We start from the raw sequence: 17,343 nt of genomic DNA, 5'->3' as shown, positions 1-17,343 counted from the left end.
TCAGATTCCTAGATAATTTATAACCCTTCAAAGCATGTAAGAAAATTCATAAAATTCCTTAAGAAGAGTTTGAGAAACTTGAGGAGAGTCTGCTGTAAATACAAAACCTGATCCAGGATGTCATTTTCATTACTTAGCCACTTCAGCCCTTTGCTTTCTCTATCATTCCTCACCATTTTTATCAGTTATCTTGATGAAAGCCTCTCCAGCACTGTTGCTGGCAGAGGAACTCCAAGGGAGAGCTGGCATCATCGAATCATTCAGATTGGAAAAGACCCTAAGCTCATCTAGTCCAGTCATCAGCCCATCATCACCGTGCCCATTAAAGCATTGTATTGACAAGTGCAAACAAGGGATAGGGTTGGGATTAGGGTGCTGCCTTAACACACCTCAAAAACTCTCCTCCTGCCCCATGCAGAGTGCTGCTGTGACTCTACGTTAATTTTAATTCAGAACTAATAAGTCTCCAATTAGCACAGAGCTGCTTCTGCCTACCTGCTGCTCCCCTAACACAGGGATGGTTGTATGGCCAAGGTTCCCATTCATTTTCAGGATTAGCAGCATAGCCCTAACGTTTTTCTAAATTCATTGGCAGCACTTTCAAATCCCTTTAGCTCCTGATTTGTATGTCGCTCTCACTCATTAGGCAAAATATGGTGCATCATAGTGGGATAGATTTGCAGCGGAGAGTTTCCAAAGAGAGCACTCAGTGGTTCCAAATAATCAACAGAATTCAAAGGAAATGTAGGAGTTTTTATACTGTGGCTGGCAGAGAAAATGAAAAGAGCTCGACCTCAGGGGAATCAACAAAGCTCCTCTGGTGGCTACATGGAAAAATAAAGCGCTTGTTCAGAAGCATTGCTGCTCATTTAAGCTCTTTATAATGAATTCCAAATAGAAAAGCTCATCAAAGGTGAGACAGTGCTGGTTGCAGAATGTAATGCATTCAAGCACCTGAATGTAGTATTAATGTTGGACAGGTGAAAGAGGCAGCAACAAAAGCTGGTGCGTTGCTCTGTGCTGCTCTGCCCACTGCTCATTCCCTCCAATATTTTCAGCTGTGGCAGTGATTCCTTATCCAAAAGGATCTGATTTTCTTCCCCCTACTTTTCCATGTCTTTGTTCATTCATTCACTGGAGAGAAAACCAGAATCTTCCCTCCCCTGACTGCGGAGTTCTCCTGGAACAGGGACACTTCGACCCTCAGCTCCCTTCTCCTCACTCACCAAAAGATGCCAGCAAAGAGCTTTGTTTTTACAGCTCAGCCACCAGCTCTGCATCAGGAACCTTCGTGCTGCATTCTGGAGAATGGATTTTTCTTGGAAGTCCTGCTTTCAGTGCGTTCCCCGGTCGGATGTGGTGTGGGGTGAGTGACCTGTGTAGCATCAGCAGACAGAGACATGTGGTCAAGGTGTGGGTATTTCCATACCTTTCACTGTTATTGGTTTTTTTTTTTTGTTTGTTTGTTTGTTTGGGTTTTTTTTTTTCAATTTAAAAGGTCCTATGCATGTTTATGCAGGAATGTGGCCCATAACATTTAAATTATATACAGCAAAAGATGTGTACAACTCCGAAATCATAGGAGTCACAATTTAGGGAAATTGAGAGTGTGCACTTGAGCTGACTTGGAAGAAATACATTCTGTAAGAATCTTTAAGGTAACAGAAAGATGCTCTGCAGACATACCTGGGCTCCTACCCCTGTGTGATTAACTGCAGTGCTGGGAGAACACAGGCAAAGCCCAGGATGAGGTCTGTGCTGTGTTCCCATGCAGGACACCCAAGCAGGGCAGCAGCTGGTTGTTGGGCGCATTGCTGATGCATTCTGCACGAGGAGCTGCGAGCAAGCAGAGCATGGGGAATCACACCGGTTCGGTAAGGCTGGAGACGGTAAAATTACAGTGACATCTAGTGATCATAAATATTTCACAAAGGTGCCACGAGCGAAAGAAATTAAACATTTATCGCCAGGGAGCGTTTTGAACGCATAACATGCAAAATCAGATCGTTAACCAAGGGCAGCAGTGAGGCGGGATACAAATGGGGCAGATGATGGGAATTAAAGGGCTGAGGGGACGCTGCCAGCACTGGGGAGGCTATGGGTGGGTTCTGTGTGGATCGTGGCTGGGGCTGTATTTCTCACTGCTTCTGCAGAGTTTACTGATGGTACTAAATCATAGTGCGTTCCTCTAAAATCAGCTTGATGTTGTTGAGGCTGGGAATAGGACTAATATATGGTGTGCAGCTTTTTAGAGCACACAACGGTTTCTAAGGGGAGGAGAGCAAAATGAAAGCTGTGCAATGATAGGGATGCACAGCATGGACGCAACTCTTCCAAGCCCTGGCCCAAGGCTGAAGGGATGGTAAAGAGGGATGAGCAGCAATAGGGTATCACTGCAGACATGGCTGGGGCTGCAGCATTGGTCTCTGCAGCATGCTCTGGGGCTATGTTTTGATTTGCATGTAGGATTAGAAGGTGTTTTGTGCAAGTCTGCAGATGAAGCTAAATTAGGAGAAGTTGTTGACCCTGTGCAAAGTGATGGAAAATGACGGTGGGGTTAGCAGGAGCAGCAACCCAGAGTGGTAACTGATGCACTTAGCACATTGATTTTGTGGTTTGAAATTGGGTAGCTTTGTGGCCTCGTAAACAAGCAGTCAAATTTTCTTACAATGAAACATTCAGGAGAGCCTTTGATAAATTTGCAGAGGAAGCTCCTGTCCAATGGCAGGGGCCTTTTGGAGAGTCCCCAGCAGCCGTGCAGCTCTCAGTTATTGCTAGAGAGCAGCATATTTACTGCCACCGATCTCAGGCGTATAAGGGAGAGACAAATTCAAAGATGGGATACTTCGGCTGCCTCTGAGCACTGAGTGCCAGCACCAGCATCAGGTTATTACAGATGGCAGCCATGTTAACCACTGGATTGCTGTGATCTTCTAGAGGGAAGTAATGAGCCCTGAGACTCAAGCTTTTGCATGGCAGTGAAGCTCACGATACTATACTGCCTATAAAATTATTAGTTAAGCTGGTGAAGGTAGGGATTGGTTAAGAACAATAGCAAGGCGGGTAAAAACTGGCGAAAGAACAGTGTGAGAACTGGTGGTTGCTTGTGGTGCTTGCCTTGTTCTTCCATGGGCAAAGACGTGGCCTCCAGCCACTTCTCAATGCCTGTTTCTTACTACAGCTCCTGTCGAATATCTGCTTTGGGAAAACTGGTGACAATCTTCCAGCATGACAGCATCCTCAGCATCTGCCTGGGAGGAAATACTGACCTGGATTGTAGCATTAATTTGTGACAGCGTGATGATGCAGCATGGAAATTAGCTGCTTTTTACCTTATGGGCTGGAAACGTACAGAAGTGGTGCTGCCAGACTCGTCACCTCACAGTAAAGGCCAGTCTGAAGTTTGGGTGGTCAAGGATCTAACTGATACTTGCTGGGAAAATAATGCTGCTGTGGGTCGGGGGCTGGAGGTGGTGCTGCAGAGGGCAGGATTTGGCATTTTGCAGAGGAGATGTGGGAAATGCGAACATGTTCAGAGGATGCAATGGAGAGCAATGCAAGTGTTGGAGCAGGGAGCCATTGCAGCCCCTAGTTCCTGCTCTCCCATGGAGCTGTGTGTGCTGCATACCTCCCACTCTGTGTCTGTGCTGTTCATGCTGGCCCAGTCCCTGCAGTGCCACCTTGATGTGACATCCATGTCCTTCAGCACTGCTCCTGAGCACAGCAGAGACGAGAGGCAAGAGTTGCAGGTTGCCACAGTAACCCCTGCTCCACCACCTTTTGCTTCTCCACCAGGAAAATACATCGCTCTGCAGACACCCAGCTCCATGCTCATGATTTATACTGATCGTGTTTGCACTGGGGCTACTGAACGCTGAGGGCTGGTGTAGAAGACCCCTGCAGGACCAGCTCCATGCTTCTGAATCCCCATTGCTTCCAGATCTCCTTCATGCAGCCAAACCACCTTGGGTGAGTCTGGGGGGTAGCACTGTGAACCCAGAGCATCTCCACTGTTTTTTCCCTGCTCCTGAATCAGCAACAGGGAGGAGGACAGTGGTGTCATCCCAAACGTGCATGATTTCATTGATGCATGATAGTGAATTATAATGAATGTGTTTTCTGAAGATGCAAGTTTCTGCTGTCACTTTGCATCTCTGTTTCCTGCTCTTCATGGAGATAAAAGGTTTCCCTCCCACCTACCTTTCCAAAACCTAAAATATCTGAGCAGCAGGAATGACAGAACTCATGTAATTGTTCCTCGTGTTGTGTGTTTCCAGGCTGACTGCCTGAAATAGGGCTGAGTGTCATTCCCCCTGAACTCAACGAGAGCCTTCTCACTGAAACAGCAGCTTTCTTTTGGAGGAGATTTTTTGGAGAAGCAGGCTGAGAGCCAGGTGGGGATTTCGTTTTTCACAGCTAATATATGCGTGTGTGTATTTCTATATATGCATATTTTCCTGTAATACAAATTAGATCTCTATATGGAAAACACATGAATTAAAGCCAGTATATTTTCTGTTTAGGCCAATTAAAGACTATTTCCCTTTGAGATGCTCTTTTGGTTGCTTTATATCCCGCTCACAGCAGTGTTTTTTCCCCACAGTATTCCTTCAGGTAAATGCTTCTCCTTCCATCAGTGCACCTGTGGATTAGCTGTGAGTAATTTCCTCTTGAAACGTTTTGCAAAAATATTCTTTGCACATGGTAAACAGGTTTGAATACCCAGGCTGATAATGATAGAGGCTGATAATGATAGAGCTTGGTGCCTTGCAGGCCCTCTTTGTGCAGGTAGGTCACACCTGTACAGCTGGATTGCGTGTGTTGGTCACGGACTGTTTTCTATACTCATTTGGCAACAGTACAGAGTTTTTGCAAGTGATCAGTGATTTAATTTTAAAGGTATCTCTTCTGGTTTTTGTATTAAGACCAATGTAACAGCTTTATTGTCAGATGAGGCCTTTCTATCCATGCAAAAAACATTGCCCTGCTATTGCTGCTACCAATGATGGTGAAAATGGAAATGTGTCCTTCAGGGATGAGTACTGCCCCATACACCACCTCCTTTGATCATGGGCTCTGCTGTGGATGCCCATTTTGCCCACTGCAGCTCTGTGCCAGAGGAGCAGGGGAAGAAATGCCCTGTGTGGCTCTGACAGTGTGACCGACAGCTCTCATTAGAAAATGTGAAATGAAAGCAGCTCAGGGTCCAGCCTCGCTGAGGCCCATTACACATTACACTGTCACACTTCCCTTCAGCAATTACAGCTTAACGCGATGGCATTTATTAACTGCTTAATCTTGGGAGTGTATATATCTGCACAAAAAAGCTGGGAGAATGGAATATATCCAGTGTCTAGGTGGGATGTTGAAATGAAGAGAGAAAGATTAACGCCCTGGGTCTCCAAAGGTGCTCTGGGGGCATATTGTGTATTGATTTTGGAAGGCACTGCAGTATTTTTGAGGCAGTGGATGCAATGGTCTGATGAAGAGGGAAGGAGGGAGCTCACGTGCTTTTTGCAGAGCTGAGATTTGAAACTGACATCTGAGCACCTGCAGCACCATGTATGTGAGCTGCAGCAGGCTGCAGGAGGACCCCTAAGCTCCAATGGTTTGAATGGGAAGAAATCTTCTCTCTTGGCTGACGGTGGTTATGGGGATAGACTGCACTATTTGGAGGATTTGCCATGGGGTGGCTGCAGATGGGGATGTCCAGGCCGTGGTTTCAGGTTTTGTTTCTGGTTAGATATATTTCTCCTTTGAAAATATTTACGTGTGACTTCACTGATGCTGACTTTACATCCCAATTGGTAAGGAGTGTTTTGGGCAGTGCGTTTGTAGGCTGTGCTGAGGGGGAAGCTGGTGGTAAGGAGAGGGATGCAAGCTTGCCAACGGCATAACCCCAATAATGCAGTGTGAGACCAGCCAGGGCCTGCCCAGCTCAGAAAGAGCTCCCTTCCTACCTGTCTGGCACCTCTTTTCCCCCAGCATGGCCATTGCTAGAACTCAGGATGCTCAGCAGCTCCTGGCCAGAGCGAGACTGCTGTGGGACAGATGGGCATGAGCAGTTGGATCTGGCCAAGGGACACATGAGCTCTGCTCCTTCCCAGTTCCCACCTTGTGGCCACCAAACCCCTCTCTGGGTGGCAGACAAGTCTTCAGCACAACCTCCATCATGCCCCTCCACTCAGCCTTGGCAAGATGGACAAGGATGCGTTGAGGGCGTGATCACTGCTTGTGAAATGGAGGACAACTTCTGCTTCCCCATACTCATGCTGGAGCTGGCAGAAGCACAGGGAATGTAGGATGGCCCACGGTGCTGGGGACACATGTTGTTGAGGATCTAACTCTGTCCTGTCCACCACAGCAGTTGTGATCCATGGGAAAATAAAAGCCACGTAAATGGATATATTTTTCATCAAAGCAGCTATTTAAAATGAGATAAAACCGTTCATGTAGAAAAGCTTATTGTTCCCCCTGAAATGGAATTTAACTTACTTATGACCACTCGCATTTAAGTGATTTATGCTGAAACCCTCTGGACCGAAAGGCCCTGCAGGCCAGAGTGGTCTTCTTGGTCTGCATTAGCATGCTTGGTGTTAGTTTGTGTGAAAAACCTCATACTGGCAGGGTAAAGATAAAGAGAAGAGAGAATTTTTGACTCTCACCTGCTCTCAGAAAGACGTCTCAGATGATAGAGATGCTAAAACTGTGGTCTTGTCTGTTCTCTGCCAAGAGAAAGCCAAGCAATTCAAGCACAGCTACCACCTTCCACGGGCAAAAGTCACTGCTGCCATTGCAGTCTCTTTCCTTGGCCCATTGGAGGACTCCTTGCAGCACCCAGACGTGAGGGATGCAAAGAGGAGGTACGCAGCCACAGCTGCTTGATATGCAATATCAAGGCAATGAATACGAAGCATGAGCTCTACCATTATAAATATTGCTTACAGGCCATGAATATTATTTACTACTCACATATTAGAGTGGCATACAGGTATTAAAATCCCTCTGGAAATGGTGGGATAGGGCACACTGCTCAGCTTGGGATGTGTAGCATTTTATTTTGAGCAGCCACTGAGAGTTCAGCAGTATGGAAGAATTGAAAGCTGTGTAAGAATTTAAGATTTTATTCCATTTAAAACATGTCAGATGTTCTATTAGTTTAAAAGCCTCTTTTCTTTCCTCTCACCCCAGACCAGCTAGATGAGTAGAATACCCCACCATTTCTATATTAAGCACCCAGCTAACATAATAATCTGTACTTTGTTACAGAGCCCATTGCAGAGGGCACTACAGTGGGAACTGCTCAACGGTGAGTAGACACTCAATTGCACAACACTCCCCTAGCCAGGGTGCCTTAATGCTTGTATTTCTTCAAGCAAATATTGCAGCATGTAATGCTCTGCTAAAGGGGGGGAGGGAGGAATATTTGATGCAGCCTCTCCGGAGAGTCAGGATGAGAGAAAGATTTCAGTAATAAATTAAATGCTGGCGGCAGTTTAAATGAATAAATAAATAAAAGCTATGTGCAATTACATTGATGCTCTTCTGGAAAATGCTCAATGAGCTTCAGCTCCTGCCAAGTTTGGGAAATTGAGTTACGGGTCATCGCTGGTCAAGTGCTCTGTGCGACGTGGGCTGGGCTTTGCCCTTTGTCACTTTTGAGGATGGACTCAAGTGGGGCTTTATGGCATATCATGGCCATGCTACACAGCAGCAGTAATTGCATTTTATTGCCCTGCTAAGCCTGGAATGAACCATGATGATATGACACGGAGCTGAAATGGAAAGTCTGTGGTAGGCTTTCCGGTTAAGAGTAACCTTATCTTACCTTTAGTCCTCTGACCTCCTTGGGTGCAAGCAGGTAGGATGAGAACTCTTGGTTTTAATGGTTAGAGGAGCAATGACTCCGGGCGAGGATTGTGGCTGGGTTTGCATGCACAGTGCGGTGATGGGACCTTGGACTTCTTCTTAGTATGGTTTCCCCCAGCACTACTGGTCTCCCTGCTTGTACTTTGGCTGCTCTTTGTTGAAATGACATGTGAATAGAGAATGGAATAGCCTATGTACAGCAAGCTCTACAGAGGGAACGTGAGGCTTCTCTTTTCATCAGGTTGGACGTGACCAGAGGAGCCCAAGAAGGGCAGGTAACTTGCTACTTGAGCATCTCTCATCTTGGGCATTGGTTCTGTCTGGTTGGGTGAAACACCGGATGCTGATGGGATGATAAAGAGGCACATTTTGATATGGCAGTGGAGCCACCACAGCATCCTTAGATGCTAAACTGAGCTGAGATCAAAGCAGGCACACTGCTGGCCCAGCCTTATCCTGTGAAATTTCATTCTGCGAAATCTGCTGTAATAATAAATTAAAAAAAAAAAAAAAAAAAAAAAAGCAAACAAGCATGTAAATTAAAAAGTGCAAATTAAGCAAACACTAAAGTTAGGGTGTGAGCTGACTGAGGCAGGGGCTTACAGGTGCAAGACCCCATGCAGAAATCTTGCTGCTTTTCAGACAGAATGAATGCAAGGATTCTTTCCCATGTACCCAAAGAAGCAGTAAGCCAGTACCCAGGGTAAGTTTATATCACTCACGTGCGTTTGGCTAGATAGCAAAACAAAAAAGCTCGCCCTTTTCTTCTTAGCCCGAGATTTGCTGCTGGCAGCATGAGACAAATGAAAATGTCAGGCAACCTCTGCTCTAATAAAGACCAGGTTCTGAATGTGAATCGAGTCAGTGCTGTCACTCTTTTTTGCTCACTCCAGCTCTTGTGCTCCACCCTTTTCTTTTTTTCTTTTCTCCTCCTCTTTCAGCTCTTGCAGTCTGACAGAGGCGGGTGGAAGCAAGTTGAGAGAAAGGACATTCCCCAGGAAGGGAGCTGGGCAGTCCTCGACCCCGTGCTAAGTAAAGGACAGCCAGCCACACCACTTGCTTTTGCCTAAAATAAATCCCCCCAAGTCCCAGGAGATCCGTTTGCAGTTGAACTGATTTTCCAGGTAAGACCTTTCTTTAACCCCTGAATTTAGGCAGCTGAACTCTTCCTAACCAGGAAGTGAGATACGTCTGAGAGCAGCAAACAGCCAGGTTGTGTAACAGCAGAGCGAGCAACGTTCAGCTGCTTACCAGTGCCTCCTTTTGTGTCAGTGAAACAGATTATTTACGTGGTTATCAGCCTCCAACATTTGTTTGAGCATTTGTGCCATCTGACTTATTTCAGATTCAGCTATGGAGAGGGCTTTATAAGGAACCACAAGAAGCAGACAGGAAGACAGATAAACTCTTTAAGGCCAATGTTTTCCCTTTAAGTTAATGTAAATGTTTCACCTACTTGGGCAAAGCGAAGGAAAGGAAGAAAGAAAGGGGTGTGGGGATGAGGGGAAAAGAAGCACAGTGCTGGTGATATCAGCTTTAAAGCTCCCACTGCAAGCGCTGTAGTTGTGATGTTCAGAGGAAAAGCTTGGGAACAAGCCAGAAGCTGAACTAAGAGAAGGCCTGGAATAATGATTGGATGCTCTTAACCCAGTGTTTGATAACTCAGGCCTGCTGGTTGAATTTCATATACCTGTCACAGTGTAATAGTGACAGATTTCTGAACATCTGTATCCTGTGAACACCCTCTGCTTCTCCCAGGACACTCTGCCAAATAGGAAGCTTGTGTTCTCACTGCTTTGCATGTATACTGAAACTATCTTTCCCAAACTCCCATACAATTTACTGTATATTGAGAACTTAACCCTGTTGCAACAGTTGGAGATTTTCTCATGGTTTTACCTTAATAACCACACATGGATGCCATGTGAGAGCAGGTCCATGATCTGAAGATTAGTGCTCTACACTCAGATCCATCTCAGATGCAGCGGTGCCAGGCTGGGATAATAAAGATGTGTGGCCACGTTCACAGAAAGAGGGGGGGGTGCTTAAGATGCTTTCTTCCCCTCTGCTCACCCTGGGCAATGCTCACAGCCCTAAGTAAGTACTCCTAGTTACATCTGCTGCCATCAGCACTGAGAGCAGATAGAGCAGATACATTCTGCCTAAATCATGAAGACCACACTATGGGCAAACAGATTAATTTCAGATGTGGTTGAAGACAACGCTCTGGCTTGCACTGTGGGGAAGAAGGGGTGGGGGGAGGAAGGGAGGGGTCTATTTTCTACTTCTGCTTTGCTGAGTCAAACCATGTGCAAAGCAGTTCAGAGCTGGAGAATTTCAGTTCCTATAATTTTTAGCAGGAAAACAGAGCTGCTACTGTTTTTGTTCCGTCCTACAGAGATTTGTAGCTTTGCTGGGCAGGAACTCTCTGCTGAAATGTGCTTAGCACAGCTGGAGCTTCTCATCACAGCTGTAAAAGAAACAATTAAAAATAACATTTGTGCTCATCAGTAGTGCCCCATTGACTTCCCCCAGTGCTAATACTTGCACTCAGCTGCCTTGGATAGGGCCATTTGTCAAACCCCATTCCTCTTCTGAGTGGGTTGTTTCATAACGGGGCTGTCATCAATATAATGGATGAGGAAGATCCTTCCGTTACTTCTGGCACAAACTATGGTGTTTTTTCACCCTTTTCTCCAAGGCAGCATGGACATCAAGGAGTATTTTGCCAGAATTTCTTACCGAGGCTCCCATGATAAACCAGACCTGGAAACCTTGACAGAAATATTCCAACACCACATCCAAGCAGTTCCTTTTGAGAACCTCAGCATTCACTGTGGGGAAAGCATCGAGCTGGATCTAACAGCCACTTACAACAAGATAGTGAGGAAGAAACGTGGGGGCTGGTGCATGGAGAACAACCACCTCTTATCTTGGGCCCTGAAAACCCTAGGGTACAACGTCACCCTGCTGGGAGCAAAAGTTTATGTCCCGGAGCACGATGCATACGCTGATGACATTGATCATCTGTTGCTAAAAGTGGTGCTTCATGACAAATCCTACATTGTGGACGGTGGTTTTGGGATGGCCTACCAGATATGGCAGCCGATGGAGCTGATTTCAGGGAAAGATCAGCCTCAGACACCTGGCATCTTTCGCTTCCTAGAAGAGAATGGGACCTGGTACCTTGAGAAGGTGAAAAGGAAGCAGTACGTTCCCAACCACAGCAACACTGCTCCTCATAACGTGGACAAAGAAGTTTGCCGTCGAGTTTATCTCTTCACCCTCCAGCCCCAAGACATAGAAGAGTTTAGAGCCAGAAATCTGTACCTGCAGACTGCCCCAGACTCACTTTTTGTTACAAAGTCCATCTGCAGCCTGCAGACCGCCGATGGGGTCCGGGCACTCGTTGGGTGGAAGCTTACTGAGATAAAGTACAATTACAAGGATAACATGGATCTGGTGGAAATCAGAATCCTTGCAGATGAAGAAATGGAGAAAACATTGAAGGAGAAATTCAATATAATATTAGATAAGAAATTTGTACCCATCAATACAAGCAGGTTGTCTCTGTTTTAACTCACTGCCTGTATTATAATTCAATATGGTGGCATTACGTGAATTCTCCCCCCCCTTCCTGACAAGAATCTAAAGGTTAATCTTTCTCTTTCCATTTACCCCAGCATAAGGCAGAACAGATTAGCATGAATCAGGAAAAGCAATTGATTTTCACAACTGTTCCTGCATCTCTCCTTGGTCTGGGTACAAATAATTTCTTCCTCACTCAATCAAATCACTCCCCTTCTGTTTGTGCTTAGCTGGCAACAGATGCTGCCCATTCCCTGCTCCATTCATCTCTTAAAAGCTTTTCCCACTAACCCAAAGCAGCAGGGGCAGGGAGATGGAACAGTGTGTCCCTTCCCTTATTACTGAGCTCTACCACCTGGGGAAAAAAAAAATAAAAAAAATCACACCACATCTTAAATTAATGCCATACTATTTTTTGAAATGTAATAGCCAGAAAAGTAAAGACATCCAATGCCATTTGCTACACTAAGCCTGTCCTTTGTGCTCCTGCACCCCTCACACTTTCTCACACAGCAATTCTAACACTCACTGAGGGGGCTATTTGTGGCTTAAAACTGGTGATGAGAAATATTAGGGGACAATTCTGCCTTCTTTCAGATTTCTGTACCCTCAGCAACATAACTAAAGCTGTCAAAGTGAAAGCACCTCCTGTGGATTGTTTGTGAGCACCCAGGAGAGGACTGCTGGAAGTGCACCCTCCTCGCACAAGGCTGTCAACTTCTATAACAAACATTACTGCTTGTCAGTTAGTTTCTCCAAAATGTATGTATTTGACTGCTTGTAGTGATTCTAATTATATTGATAGAAGGAGAAATGATGAATCTTAGTCAGATACCTAAAGGCTAAGATTTTTAGCATGAGAAATTACACAAATGTAATCACTTTGCCCTTTGAGATGATGCTTGATATCCCTTTATGTACAAATCACACAGCATTACAACTATGCACTTACAATTAATAACGTAAGCCAATTACAATTAAATAAAAAGACAAGAACTGTGAAGTATTCAATCTGTTTGTTCCTCTTGTGTTACAACCTCTAATCCCAAAGAAAAAAAATGACATTAATCACCACAACTACCCCGACTGCCTGCATGTGCTGATGTTTTACAGCTAAGGCTGTTAGAAATGCAGTAACTCACTGACCCTCCTTTTTTATTATTTGTTTGCTAAGCAATGTGTGCAGCTTCCTGCAACTAGAAATTTACAGTTAGCAAAAGCTGCTGCTGATCTGCATCTTCCAAAGGCACTTCACAGAGACACAGCTAGCTCTCAAATGCATCTGTATGTGTTTGGATATAAGCATGCACACAAGGCTCCCCACATCCTATGGGGAAATGAGATTTTAACCTCGAAGTAAATTGCAGAAGAAAAAGGGGATTGTCATAGGGCAGGAGTATCCTGTCATGCAGATGGTCAGCAGGAACCAGCCCAGAATCTACTGGATTCACAACTGAGCAGAGTGAAAGCAGAGATGGAGGAGATAGCCAGAGGAGGCTGCAGCAGGAAGGAAGCTGTGGCCTGGAAGCTCCTTGGCCCCTGCCTGGCTATTTCTCATGCTTTGGGTTGGTTTGTTGGCTCAGAGGAAAGGCTAAAGGGTTAAGCTGATTGCCCCAGAGATGCCGCACGTGAAGGGCAAACAATGACAGAGAAAAAGTGCTGTTCTTTCAGCTGACTCAGCTCCAGAGGTCCCTGCCCTGGCTGCTACCTGCTGGCCCAGCTCAGCACTGCCAGCCCTGACGAATCACATGCAGTTGTGCTGGGAGAGGAGAAAAAAAGAGACTGCTCAGCTCAGATTTCACTAGTTTGCTTTTTTCCTTATCAGAGGCAAAGTCTTAAAGGCCTAGAATGCTTCAGCAGCACCCTACCAGCTGTGATTAACCCTACTGCTGCCACCTCCTGTGTACAGGTCAGTGACTTGCTTGGCTTGGCTTAGCAGCTCTCAGTCCTAAATTACTTCCTGCAAGGATCCTTGACATCAGTGTCACTGACGTATCAAATGTTGCACTCTTGCTTGGCTGCTTTGGCATGGGTGCTCCAAAGACTGAAGCACTGGGGCGATAGGGATTGCAGATGAGTGACAGCCACTTGCAAAAGGTGCTCATGCTACCTGTAACGGATTGCTGCCTTGCATTCCTGAAGGACTTTTAGCTGTCAAACAGTAACTTGGGAGGTTTAAGCCTACACGATATTATAAGCAGCCTGGGGGAATGCATCATGTGCTGGCTCTTCATATAGCACCTACCACAGTCAATTGTATGGCAGGGCTTTCTGTGCTTATGAAAAAAGAAATATTATAAAAAATTAAACTAATCTGCCTTCCTGTTCTGGTTCTGCTGGAGGAGAATGCTATCCCTGTCAGGCAGAAAAAGCAGCCTCAATCTTTAAGGGCAGCAGCTCTCATTGCAAACACTCCTGGGAACTTAGCAGCTAGCCAGCCAGCCTGCAGCTCCTAGTGCAGAGGTAAGCACCCACATGTCTGAGCTCTCGCTTCTGCATGTAGCTGTGGACAAGCCTTCTGCCACCCCCGTGCATCTGCATACCACATGCTTTGCACTGTAGGTGTATTAGCAAAGTGTGAATTACAGCCACCTGAGGATTGACAGCGTGTGTAGCACTGCAAGGTCGTTGCCAAAGTACAAAGATCAAGTGCTTGAAACGAACTCATTTTATGCTGAGCCAGGGTGTATGAAAAAGCCAGCTCCTGTCCTGCAATTCAGCTTAAAATCAAATACATTGTATAGGCACGTGCAAGAGGATCTTACCTTGGAAGTCTCTCTTGAATTCTGGTAGGGAAGAATCATTCTGGTTTTGGATGCAAGCCATTCCTTGGGTGAGGGTTTGCACTGCTATAGCCCTGCTGTGATGGGCAGTGGTGCTGTGTAGAAAAGGAAGTCTGCCTCCAGGAAGCTGTGAGAGCAAAAAGCAGTTTACATGGCTGCTACCTGCCTACATTCACTAACAACGACTCTTTCATACTGCAGCCTTATCCTACACACATATTTCAGTAGCAGTAGATACCCGTCTCTATTACACAGCTGTTGAACTGATGAGGTCCCGAGCTGAGGAAGCTGTGGCACGAGCTTTTGCTACAAGTTCCCCAGGCCCAGCTGCCTGTGCCCCATGGAGGCTCCCAAAGGCTCATACACCACAGGGATCCTAATGCTGCAGATGGGCTGCAGGGCTCTGGCTCACAACAGGGATGGATGGGCACTTACTTGAAAGCCACTGCCAAGTTTATGAGATTCACCAGGCTAAGGGACTCACTTGGCTCCTCCTGGGCACAAAGGTGCAGCTTGACACCATCATAAGAATGAGATGCTTCTATCTGGCTATGCAGAATTGCTGAAAATGAGAGTAGAGAGAAAAATGAGGCAGAAAACCACAGGATGGGCTTCGCAGCATGCACGTCTGCATCTATTTGGTGGCATGGCTCTGTACAATCAGTGTTTCCTAGGAGATTCTGCCAGAGATGAGTGCTCTTGTCCTAAAAAGAGATGAAAAAAAAAAAAAAAGAACACACAAAATGCAGTATCAAATACAGGGGATTTTTTTCTTCATGTGGCCTCTTTGGGTCCTTTTGAAGCTAAAATGTTTGTTTCTTATTCCCTTATTGTGATAGTACTCTGTTTTATCATATTTTCCTGTGTCACACAGTCTGAATCTTGGTACTAGTGCAAATCAGCAGAAATACAACTAAGTGTGTTATGCTGATGGCTTCAAAGTTGGGGCTAAGGTCTAGAGATAAGGTCATATGATGCACTCACCTTCCAGGACAAGGGCATTTTCATTTATGTGTTCAAAATTTATGTGATTTTCAAAAGCTCCCTGCACTCTCAGAAATTGGATCTAGCTGCTGCTCACTTCTGAGAATGGTTGGTGGGAGGTGATCTCTCCCATGTCATCTATGTCAAAGAATTACTGGAAAATCTTCTCAGGGAATGTCTGAGTGATTTCAAGGAGGAAAAAAAAAAAACTTCAGACCTTTTTGGAGCTTCATACAGTCCTTATCAGATTATAAATCATTCTGGGGGAAAAAGAAAACACAAACATATTTGGAATGGAAAAAAAAAAGCTAAATGAAATCAAAATTAAAGGCAAAGCAAATCCCTACAGACACCAAATCAGTCAGTGGATTAAAAGTCTTATAGGGAACCTTTTGCATCTCCGCTCTTTCCGCTAATGAAAAGAAAGGGGGTGAGAGACACAAAGACACAAAATATATGCAACAATTTGAGCTGAATTCGTTGGTTTGTAAAAGATAGCAGAAGAAACCAAAAGCCACTGGATGCGTCCTGAAGGTGTTTGAAGTAATTATGAGTTCTCCTGGCTTTTGGGTAGAAAAATTAACAATCCCTTCTTTTTAACAGACAGAATCAAAGCTGTGTCTGAACTCCACAGGAAAACTAAAGAGATTAAGAACAACAACAATTTACTTCGCATGGAAGCTTGTCTGAAATAGTGACACATTGAGGAGTTTATCCTGGTTAGCTAAAGCCATGAATGTGAAAGTCCCCTGTTAAATTATCTGTGTGATAAAGAATTACTTAACAGTTAGGATAAAAGCAGTAGTAAAGCATTGCAGTTACTATTGCTAGCGTAGGCTAACAGCTTGTTTGCAAACCTCATTTGCCAGTTTCCTAAAATTTTGGTCACGTGGACATTCATCCAGGGCCAAAGATTCTGTTATGCCATGTGCTGTGTCTTCCTGTAGCAGAGACACCCAACTGTGCTGAAAACAATTTCTGAGAGATAAAGCTTTAGTGTTCCCTGCTTCCCTTCTTGTCTCTTTAAGAAATACAGATGACAGAAGCAGCTCTAGCCTGTATTCATCTCCACCAAAGGCACAGGTGTCTTTCAGATCTTCAGTGAAACAGCCTCAGATACATTTGCAGGCTGGTTAACCTGTGCTACAGAAATAGGAGGGAAGCCCCTTGAGAGCTGCACAACAGTAACTGGCTATTTTCCTGCTCACACAGGTAAAATGAACATTCAGGAGTATTTCTCAAGAATTTCTTTTGATGGCTCCCATAAGGATGCAGACTTGCAAACCTTAACAGCCATCTTCCAGCATCACATCCAGGCGATTCCTTTTGAAAACCTCAGCATGCATTGCGGAGAGACCATTGACCTGGATTTGCAATCTACTTACAATAAAATAGTGAAAAAGAAACGTGGTGGATGGTGCATGGAAACAAACTACCTTTTATTTTGGGCTTTGAAAGAAATGGGGTATGACATCTGTGTGCTCGGAGGAAATAGTTATGACCCAGCAAAGAAGGCATACATTGATCAAATAAATCACATCCTACTGAAGGTTGTGATCAAGGGAAGTTCCTACATAGTAGATGCTGGTTTTGGTGGTGGTCCCTACCAAACATGGCTGCCGATGTTGCTGATTTCTGGGAAGGATCAGCCCCAGATTCCTGGCATCTTCCGCTTCACAGAAGACAGTGGCATCTGGTACTTGGAGAAAGTCAAGAGGAAACATTATGTTCCAGAGGGAAGTGCTCCTTTCTCTGATACTCCAGAAATGGGCAATATCAGAAAACTATATTCATTCACTCTTGAGCCAAAACATATAGATGACTTCCAGGAGCTAAACACATACCTACAAGTGTGTCCGGATACCATACTTCAGAAGAAGTCCATCTGCAGCCTCCAGACCACTGAAGGGTTTTATGCCCTGGTTGGATGGACCTTCTCTGAGATGAAGTACAAGTACAAGGAGGACACAGACCTGCTGCAGACCACAACCCTGACAGATGAAGAGATTGCAGAGACACTGAAAGAAAAATTCAACATAGTATTAGAGAACAAATTGATTCCAGTTAATGTTCGTGGCTTGCCACCTAATCTGGTAGATTCCATATAATTCACAACACA

General features: G+C 45.1%; 2 protein-coding genes across 8 annotated transcripts; both read left to right on the top strand.

Annotated features, from left to right (window-relative positions):
* The first annotated feature begins 598 nt into the window (after positions 1–598).
* On the top strand, positions 599–12,468 carry LOC125699048 (arylamine N-acetyltransferase, pineal gland isozyme NAT-3). Of its 6 annotated transcripts, none has more exons than XM_048958132.1 (8): positions 599–1,366; positions 1,775–1,874; positions 3,182–3,969; positions 4,278–4,394; positions 4,604–4,655; positions 7,270–7,309; positions 8,811–8,993; positions 10,268–12,468. In XM_048958132.1, exon 8 carries the CDS (start codon positions 10,507–10,509, stop codon positions 11,446–11,448), a length of 942 nt encoding a protein of 313 aa, XP_048814089.1. In that variant the 5' UTR covers positions 599–1,366; positions 1,775–1,874; positions 3,182–3,969; positions 4,278–4,394; positions 4,604–4,655; positions 7,270–7,309; positions 8,811–8,993; positions 10,268–10,506; the 3' UTR covers positions 11,449–12,468. The 6 variants fall into 6 exon arrangements, with proteins under 6 accessions (XP_048814089.1, XP_048814095.1, XP_048814093.1 ...); XM_048958138.1 differs by having other exon boundaries at positions 1,141–1,366; positions 10,571–12,468; XM_048958136.1 differs by having other exon boundaries at positions 1,143–1,366; positions 10,575–12,468.
* A 124-nt stretch (positions 12,469–12,592) lies between these two features.
* On the top strand, positions 12,593–17,336 carry LOC125699049 (arylamine N-acetyltransferase, liver isozyme). Of its 2 annotated transcripts, none has more exons than XM_048958139.1 (2): positions 12,593–13,366; positions 16,437–17,336. In XM_048958139.1, the coding sequence occupies exon 2, from the start codon at positions 16,442–16,444 to the stop codon at positions 17,330–17,332; it is 891 nt and encodes a 296-aa protein (XP_048814096.1). In that variant the 5' UTR covers positions 12,593–13,366; positions 16,437–16,441; the 3' UTR covers positions 17,333–17,336. The 2 variants fall into 2 exon arrangements, with proteins under 2 accessions (XP_048814096.1, XP_048814097.1); XM_048958140.1 differs by lacking the exon at positions 12,593–13,366 and adding an exon at positions 13,754–13,920.
* Positions 17,337–17,343: the final 7 nt, after the last annotated feature.

This window comes from Lagopus muta, chromosome 12 (assembly GCF_023343835.1).
Source record: "Lagopus muta isolate bLagMut1 chromosome 12, bLagMut1 primary, whole genome shotgun sequence".
Taxonomy (NCBI): Eukaryota; Metazoa; Chordata; class Aves; order Galliformes; family Phasianidae; genus Lagopus; species Lagopus muta.
This window is presented reverse-complemented; position numbering and strand designations above follow the sequence as displayed.

Bases quoted from the DNA above. Each gene is read 5' to 3' on its own strand.
- LOC125699048 (XM_048958132.1), top strand. From the start codon at position 10,507: ATGAGGAAGATCCTTCCGTTACTTCTGGCACAAACTATGGTGTTTTTT.
- LOC125699049 (XM_048958139.1), top strand. From the start codon at position 16,442: ATGAACATTCAGGAGTATTTCTCAAGAATTTCTTTTGATGGCTCCCAT.